Source organism: Maniola jurtina, chromosome Z (genome assembly GCF_905333055.1).
Source record: "Maniola jurtina chromosome Z, ilManJurt1.1, whole genome shotgun sequence".
Classification (NCBI taxonomy): Eukaryota; Metazoa; Arthropoda; class Insecta; order Lepidoptera; family Nymphalidae; genus Maniola; species Maniola jurtina.
This window is the reverse complement of record NC_060058.1, coordinates 12,933,119-12,943,241: the sequence shown is the minus strand read 5'-3', so window position 1 is coordinate 12,943,241 and position 10,123 is coordinate 12,933,119. Positions and strand designations below refer to the sequence as shown.

General features: G+C 34.4%; 1 protein-coding gene across 2 annotated transcripts in view; it reads right to left on the bottom strand.

The window, feature by feature from the left end:
• Positions 1–5,318: 5,318 nt before the first annotated feature.
• Positions 5,319–10,123, bottom strand: part of LOC123880548 — a 40,981-nt gene continuing 36,176 nt past the window's right edge. The window contains exon 6 of one of the 2 annotated variants that reach the window (XM_045928723.1): positions 5,319–8,163. In XM_045928723.1, the coding sequence (XP_045784679.1) occupies positions 8,046–8,163 (118 nt within the window). In that variant the 3' untranslated portion in view covers positions 5,319–8,045. The remainder of the gene's footprint in view (positions 8,164–10,123) is intronic. The other variant, XM_045928724.1, reaches the window with a different exon arrangement.

Below are 10,123 nucleotides of genomic sequence, written 5' to 3'. Positions count from 1 at the left end.
CAGAAATAAAAAATGTATTGAATGCGGTGATAATATTTTTGGTGTGAATAACATTCCGGAAAATTTCTCTCGTCCATAGAGATAACATTGTGATTAAATCATGGAAAAGCAAGTTATCTTCTATATACATTGGTAAAGGCTTATGTAAATCCTAATTGTTTCAAGGTCAAACCAAGTCATCATAGTTCGTGCATTTCACGCTTGCACGCGACAGGCACACACACTTACGCAATGTACTTGTGCACACGTAACCACAAGGAGAGTTGACGCGCGCTTGTGAACTGCATGAACTATTTGTACCTCTGGCAGAAATAATATGTATTACTATGAACATTCAATGAGGAGTAAAAGTCTATTAAAATTGGTGTTTTTTATAGTCTCCCACAGTAGAAAGATAATATAAATTCGTCAAAAATCTGGCGGGTCAGCTCTTGAACCGTATTTACAAAATTATAAATATTCCGCACTCCTTAATAATGTGATAAGACGGCACAACTTTTACAAAAGTAACGTATAAGTATTGCACCTATCACCAAACTTAGCGCTAAGTTTCTATGAATAATTGAGTACAGCATAAGAGCACATTGTAGTTTGTATTAATTGTACACAATTGTACGGGTTACTATTGACGATTCATTCGTATATATTATATTATATATATTCGGTAGCTTGTAATATACAAGACCCAGCTATTTTTAGCTTGAGTTCTTTTGAAAACGGTACATGTTGTACTAATAATATAGACCTAATTAGTAATACTACTAATTCCAGTTTTTTTACGTTGGATACAAACTATTATAATAGTTTGGATACAAATAGTTGCATGGACACTACTGTAAACAGTAATAAGATTTTAAACTAAGTAGTGCGACAACAGATAAGCTATGTAAAATCAATCTTGTACACCAAAATATTCAGGGCTTATCTGGCAAAGAACATGAGATAGAACTATTTATTAAAAAATTTGATATTGACATCTTATGCCTCACTGAGCATTGGCTCAATAGTTATCAATTAATAGTAAATTTAAAACATTATCAATTGTCAAGTGCGTTCTCTAGAAAGAAAGCTATACGCGGAGGGTCTTTAATATTAACCCGCAACAATATCAATTATAAAGAACGGAAAGACATTGTTAATCTTTCATTGGAACGCACTATTGAGCTGTCCTGTGTTGAGCTGGAGCGCTATATTGTCGTCTGCGTGTACCGACCCCCCTCAGGTGACTTTGTTCTGTTTGAGGACGTTATGGAAGAGGCCTTGAGGCGGATATGTAGGTCATCAAAAAAGATATTAGTTTGTGGAGACTTCAATATTGATATTTTGCTTCACACTTCTTTTACTGACAGATTACTCAATTTATTTAAAAGCTTTAATTTACAGAAAATTTTCAATGAACCAACACGGATAACTGCAAATTCAGCCACTTGTATAGATAACATTTTCTGTGACTGTAAGATTGTCGCAAAATCGATCATGACGAATCTAAGATCCGATCACTGTGGACAAATGATATCTGTTCCCAGTGATAATCAAGACATAACAAAGTTAATAAAGTATAGGCCAGTAACCACTAAAAAGGTAGAGCAGTTCAAACTAAAGGTTTTAACTGCTTTACCTAAACTTGACTTTACTCAGGGTGGTCCGGATGAACACTATAATGCTTTTTTTGATCTCATAAACTCTCAATTTAATTCTACCTTTAAAATTGTAGAAAAAAAACTGTTTAAAAATCTTAAATTTAGTGACTGGGCTACTGTTGGCATCTATAAAAGTAGAAATAAGTTGTTCGACTTGTATGCAGAAAAACAATATAACTACACTCCCACATTTGTTGAATATGTAAAAAATTATTCAAAATTATTCAAAAAGGTTTGCATACAAGCAAAGTCACTCTGCATAAAGCAAAAAATTATTAATTCTGATAATAAAATTAAAGCAGCTTGGGATATCATCACGGATGAAACTGGGAAACAAAAAGTGCATAACAATAAATTGGAGCTAAAAATTAATAACCGTATTATTGACTCCAATATTGAAATTGCAAATACATTTGAGAATTTTTTCCAGAACATTCCAGTCATCACTACTAGTTCCCTTAGCTCTTCACCAACAGAAGCCTATGATCTTCTCAGGGCCAATGTCACTGAATGCGGTGTGTTGTTTAGGTTTGAATACGTTACTCCATATGACATTGTTAAAGTGTTCAAATCTTTACAAAGCAAAAAAACCGGAGATCTGTGGGGAATATCAGTAAAAATAATTAACAATATTATTGATATTATTGCGCCATATCTAGCCTTAATTTTTAATGAGTCTGTGGATACAGGCGCTTTTCCAGATCTCATGAAATGTAGTAAATTGATACCACTTTTTAAATCGGGTAGCAAAAATGACCCAAACAATTACAGGCCAATTTCAATTTTGCCAACACTGAGCAAGATATTTGAGAAAATCATGCTCAACCAACTGCTTCAGCATTTCAATTTTAATAAGCTACTCCATTCTGAACAGTATGGCTTCACTAAAGGTCGATCAACAACCGACGCGGCCGCAATGCTGTTAAAGCATATATTCAATGCGTGGGAGGGGTCACAGAATGCCATTGGTATTTTCTGTGATTTATCCAAGGCATTTGATTGCGTTGAGCACGAGACTCTTTTAGTTAAATTGAGCCACTATGGAATCAAAGACACTGCGCTTGGTCTCATTGCGTCCTATCTTAGTGATCGTATTCAAACAGTATGTGTGAATGATGTGAAGTCATCCGGATCAGCCTCACTAATGGGTGTTCCTCAAGGCTCTATTCTAGGTCCTTTCATGTTCTTAGTATACATAAACGATTTACCATATGTAGTCCAAAATATTTGCGATATCGTACTATTTGCTGACGATACGTCTTTGATTTTTAAAGTCGATAGAAATAAGGACAATTTTGACGATATAAATGGTGCCATATCTCAGGTAACTCACTGGTTTACTGTAAATAATCTACTTTTAAATGCAAAAAAAACTAAGTGTATTGAATTCGCACTGCCCAATACCAAGAACACAAGTAACATTAATTTAAGGATAAATAATGATATTTTGAAAATAGAAGAGACTACTACATTTTTGGGGATAACCTTAGATGCGAAGCTGCAATGGGGCACCCATATATCAACTCTTGCTGGCAAACTAAGCTCTGCTGCTTACGCGGTTAGAAAGATTCGACAATTAACTGACGTGGAGACCGCAAAGATAGTATATTTTGCTTATTTTCATAGTATTATGTCTTATGGAATCTTAATATGGGGTAGAGCGGCAGATATTGGGAGAATTTTTGTATTACAAAAAAGGGCAATACGCGCAATTTATAACTTAAAACCACGCGATTCACTTCGAGAAAAATTTAAGGAAATAGGTATCCTTACCGTAGCCTCTCAATATATTTACAACAACATAATTTTTGTAAGACAAAATATTCTTAGTTACAAGAAGGTTGGCGATCTACACAACAGGCTGACTAGACACCGTAACAGGCTTGCGACTCCTACGCTCCGTCTCAGGAAGGTCCAAAAGTCATTTGTGGGAATGGGTATAATCTTCTATAACAAAATTCCTCAGTCAATTTTGGACTTGCCTTTACACAGGTTCAAAAAATCTATTAAAAATATGCTCTTGAGAAAAGCATATTATACTATCGAAGATTATGTAAATGATAAAAAAGCGTGGATTTGAACTTCGATTCGCTCCAGCAATGCGCAGGACTTCAATTGCTTTTATACATGGCATAATATTGTATATCAAATCTTTGAAAAGAGCAACCGCCGAGTTTCTTGCTGGTTCTTCTCGGTAGGAAAGGCATTCCGAACCAGTGGTAGATGCTTTTGACGATTCGAAAGAACTTGTAAAAGTCTAATTGAATAAAAACATTTTGAATTTGAATTTGAATATAACGTAGGCTAACAAATTCCATGAAAGGATTTAAGATGCGTTCTTTACACGTACTGATCATTCAGTAAAAACATCTCTAATATTTTAGAAACGGGAATCATCGAAAACTCCGTAATATAGCTCCTATCGAACTAAATATTAAAAAATGACTCCTCAACGTGATAGTTTTATATAAATGGAAACACTAAAATATAATCGAATCTCAAACCTATTAATTATATATTTTAAATATTTCAAAGCATAGACAAAGATTAACATCAGATTAAACTTTCCAAGCATACGAAGAGCAATTTCCCGCTTCGTAAGATTTGGATATGACCCTGTATTAAGATTATTTGTTGTTTAATTTAAGGTCTAGGTAATATATCTGCTCAAATATAAGAAAACATTCAGTACAACTATAACACAAATGAAAAATAATTCGTATAAATCAACAACTCTTCTTTGCACTACAATATCAAAAGATGTTATAAAATTTCACTCGTTTTTTTATTTAGACCAGGCAGAAATTATGTATTAAGAATAAGCAGATTAATCCGAAACCAAGAGCAGAGAAACTCAAAGGTGTCAGCAAGGGTTGAATAACTTCTAGAAAAAATTAGCAAGAAATTCATTGATACCTTTAAGAAAATTCATTAATCATACTCACTGATCAGTTTAACGGTGTCGCCATTCGATCATATCACATTCAAAAAGATCATTACAAACATTACTATAATCAGATTATATTAATGAGTTAAGTATATCATTTTATATTAAAGAATGATCTTTACTAACAATAACGTGATATGTCTGATATCTTATTGTTAAGATTGCAACGAATCAGATATAATAACTGTCACTTTATATTTTACAAATTGAAAGTATTTGGCTAATTCTGTTGTACACAATTTCTAAATTAAAACGACTGGTCCAAAATGTACTGCTATCTCTTTCCTAATGCTTACTGTGGAAAAGGATAACGCTAGATTTAGACCTGTCATTTAGTTTCAAGATTGTGTACAACAAAGCCACAATGTAAAAGATTTCATAAGTCAACATTTAATATTCACTTCAATGAGATTTTAAAAGTTAATCATAATTTAAAAAGTCTTTGTGCAAACTCTTTATAATATTATATTATGATGAATGATTATGCTTTAACTTATTGCACGTAACTAGTCAGTGTATATCGTAACTTTGCTTATAAAACCATGATTCATATACACTGGACTCAAAAATTCTTTTCATCATAATTTGATGGTACATAACTCCTGAATCAGTGAAGGAGTGAACTAATCGTTAAGTATCTTATAATTTATAAACATGTCTCTATAAACATGTATTTCTAAATATAAGGATAACACCGATTCACACCTCGCAAAAATAAATCGTAATTCGTATTCATAAATTAATAATTTATTTTATACAAAATCATCTTTGGTGAAAACAAAACTAATGAAACAAGTGATTGAAAACTTAAAATTATACACATAATATAACGGCTAAAAGTACAAAAAAAAACGAAAATATTTATGGGAGCCACAGTGCGATATTTAGGCAAAGCTTAATTACTAATTATTATTTACATAGAACAACCAATCCAAGTAATATAAATACTTCTCATAAATAATGTATAAACATATTATATATATACACTTAATATACAAGACAATATTCCATGCACCAATCAAAATGAGTAATAATTATCTAAATTATACAAAAAAGAAACGTAAGGTAAAAGTACGCTACATAAGACGTATATACATTTCATTTTATTTATCTATTACTTGAAAATATACAAAGTATAAAGCCAAAAAAGGACAAGTGCAGCGACAAATTATAGGCCTTTACTGCTTGTACACACAACTTACACACATTTCATACATATTTGCTTAGTATACGCTTTCTAAAAGCAGCAATGGCTGAGTTTTTATTGGAAAGGATCATAATAATATACTTTGATTTTAATTACATGCATGGTTATTTAAATACATGGTAAATAAAAAAATATAAGATGTATATATCATAATACAAAAAAGTAAGTTGGAGTTATTTCAATTATCTATTCGTAATATTGCTCAAATATCGATATTTATATCATTATCGATATTTTTTTCGTTATAATACTGCTTGTATGCACAGCCTGTTTGGTACATAAGATGAACTGAACGTTTTGAATTCAGACAGAAATCGCTAGTTGGTTGGTTGGATAAGAAAATATTCAAGAAAATAATTGGTAAAGGAAAAATCAATCTACACATTTGTATATAAACATTGTAGATTATAAAATATATTTTACTGTATTTCAAGAGTATACCGGTTATTATGTGCAGAATGAGTAAAAAATTGTGAAAATATATACGTCAGTGTTCTTTTAAATGATTCTACTATATGTGTGCATTCTATTTTCGGCACAAAAATTATATTAACAAAAACACCACTACTTCAAAAAAATAACGCATTTGATACCCCGTCTGTTAGACATAAGAATAAAATATTATGTTATCTGTTAAATTATACCATAAACATGATTCAGTTATATTAATAATATATATAACTGAATCACAATCATATCAATAATATAATTAATTATACAAGTTAAGTTCTTTACGAAATAGGCCCTAAGTTGAAAATATAGTGGACGAATTTTAAACGCTAAAGTAGTTTTAAATATGCTTTGTCTGCGTATAGATTCATAGTTGGCTTTTTGTACAAAAAAGTGTCTAGTTGTATTATATACTATAGAAAACAACGATGCACGAGTTTAGACACACTTAAGACACTAGCCACCTATGAATCGAGCCGCGGCCGCTGGCCTTCCTAAGTAAAACTAATGAAATAAAAATATAACATTAACTGAGAAAAAATGAAAACCCACAAAGTGTGAAAAACAATATTATCGTTTTCAAAATTACCACCGAATACAAATTGCAAAGGAGAAAGTCGAGAAAAATCTGCCCTGTCAGCCCCTCTTAGGCGTACGGTTTGTAATTCAAGAAAGTGTATCCCATAGTTTATACCAATGATATCATACGATAGATAAAGTTAATATGGTCTTATCACAAAGCGCCTAAAATGTGTTGCCACTGATGAATAAGACGAAAGATACAAAACGCACCTAAAATGTGTTGCCACTGATGAATAAGACGAAAGATACAAAACGCACGCGAGTAAAAGAGATTACGCTCTACAAATCTGACCCAAATACGGTTGTTTTATCAGCCGATTATACACAATAAGTAGTGTTCAATATCTTCCGAGAGAGGTAAAACGCTTGATAGCAAACACGTACATTTTTGCTTGAGCCAAGCATGTTGATCGTTTACAATCTTTGCTTGATGGCTGATGCTTGCTTGAAGCATTTACGTGCTTGACGGTGATTGAATTTACAATTTTGCTTGACGCGACGTTCGAATAGTGTTCGAGAAATGAGAAAAGTTCCTTTTGCTGGCTCAAGCTGCTTGAGCAAGCAAGCACAAACTACTTGCTTGCCATCAAGCCACTTAACCGTCTCGGAAGCCCTCAACGTATTTACTTCTTTATTGTACACACTACTAGTTTTCCACAAATATCAATGTTTCATCAAAATCAGAGACGATCTAGGGAACTATGTTCATGAGCCCCCACCATCCTGCTATCGGGATAATCTAGAAAATTGCCCGCTTGCCTATACATAATCATCACTATCATTACATTGTCCTAGTCTGCCCCTATGTACGCATAAGTCTTTTAAATTACGCAACGGATTTTAATGCAGTTTTCATAGAAAGAAAGATTCAGGAGGAAGGTTTAAATGTAAAGTTTAGTATTTTTTTGTTATTTTATTGAAATATGATGATAATTGAAAGACTGAGACTGATTAATTTAAAAGACTGAGAGCTTTCGTCTTATTCCTTTCAATATAACAAAATAACCACAGTGACACCACATTAGCATTTTGCACCCGTGCGAAGCCGGGACGGGTCGTTAGTAACAAACAAACAAGCAATTTAGGGTCAAATTCCTATATTGACCCTGCGGCAAGTGTATGAGTAGCCTACTTTAGAAGTCGAATTGGACGAGCAGCCGTTGCACGTTGTGTTTTAGGCTCAGGCGCGAAGATACGCAGTGCCTCATTACAAAGCGTCTTAAATCTCTGCGAGAAGCTCCGAGTAGTAGTGCGTAGCGCTCAGGTAGTCTAGCAGTCGCCTCGGCAGCGGCAGGCTGCTGATCAGATCACGCCTTACGTACTTGAGTATCACGAACCTGGAAAATAAGAAGTAAGGTCTTTTAAGAGTGCTCTCTACGTTCACGCAAGTTGAGCGTGAGAGCTGCTATTGCAATCAACACTTAGAGCGGTTCATGATAATTGTTATCGAATGGGGTTGCCCCTGAGGCAGGGGTTATTCAAGGGGCGGACCAACAAATTCCTGAAAGGCCGGCAACGCATCGGCGGAACCTCTGGTGTTGCAAATGTTCATGGGCGGCGGTAATCACTTAACATCAGGTGACCCGCCTGCTCGTTTGCTCGCTATTTTATTATAAAAAGATGTATGAGTTACTGCTTAGTGCCATCTACATGTGACATGCGTCCTTGCTACCTATTCCGAATATAGAAATGTAACAATAATGAAGGAAAGTGTTATTTTCATTACCAACTGCGCGACCACGCCTGTAGCGTGGTGAAGTATTCTACCCGTATATCAATACGGGTACTACGGGAAGATACCTACGTATGTACACCGCTTATATGTCATACCAGTAGCTACGGTTGCTACGAGCGTAGAGCGACGCGCTACGCCGCGCGACCTAGGCCGCGACCGGCTATGCCCTTGAACGAATTAACCACTTGTTCAAGGCCATACCTCAACAGCCGATTAAAAGTGCCATTGAAGAGTAGCTGTGTTAGCGAATCGATAAGGTTATAAAAAATCAGCTTCCGTATATTTGTGTATATAAATAAAGAGTGTTTGTGTCCGAAAAACTGTCTTCGATTGACTTGTTAAACCACGTTGCATTTCGATAATAAGCACATAATAACATAACTAATAGCTTGCAGTTCTACAAGTTCTTAAGTATGGGTCACCTGAAAGAGATCACTTTAGCGATAAGGTCGCCCTTTGTTTTATTAAGTGTATCCCGTATTTCGTTGACAATAAACTTGTTTAAATAAGTAAATAAAGAGTATTGGATAGAATCAGGCGTTACTTTGCGGAAGTTCATGTTTAGCAAGAAACAGTTAAACATTATTTTGCTATAATCCGCCAACAGCGGATGTTGTTGATGAACACTGTTGGCGGATTATAGCAAAATAATTTTTAACTGTTTCTTGCTAAATAAAGAGTGTTTTTACACATATTTTTTTATATCGAAGTTCTCACGAGAACGGGAATTATTTATTTCCTTACTAATTAATAATAGACTAGGCACAACGAAGCGTAGCCGAGTTTAGCTAGTTAATAGATAATGATTGTGGAGTGGAGATAATGGACTAATAAATAATGGAGACCTACCAATAATAACAATCGGATTGGAACACGTGTCTCCTTTTAGCGTTCGAAGGGTTTAGGTAATAGTGGCCAGTTGCAAATTGGCAGATTTCACAAATCTTGAAGAATCAAACATGCAGATTTTTGCACGTTCAACCACTTTTATAAGTCGCATCGACAAAATTCGTTTGCGCAGAAAAGCGCAACCTAACGCAGAGTAAAACCGAACGTACTCGTACATCATTGAGATACAGACAGAAAAACAAGAATAACACAGACACGTGCTAAGTATTTCGCTCTTAAACCACGCGTACATGGTGCGTAGGCAACAACCGATTGCGGACAGACGAGCGCTATGATTAGTTGAGAATTTCACGCCATAAAAAAAAGGTTTCTGCGCAGGTACATCAACGTAACTTATAAACGAGGTAGTGCTGTACCTACTACGAACTTCTTATTTACATTCAATGATTTAATAGGTATAACTTGAAAAATTGTGCATTTTTTTACACATTTATCCCCTTTAGCGATGGGGGGGTTCTTAGCAATAGAATTTCCGTAAATCCTATCTTAGTGGGCGCGTACGTCAGGACGAATATGATAACATGAGCTGACTGTAAATGGCGGGATAGGGATCCACTGAATCAGAATTACGCACGTAGAATTTCACTAGATTTGTCATGCAAAAAAATTCTTTGCAATTCATCCACCCTCGTACTTTTCAATGATGATAATGA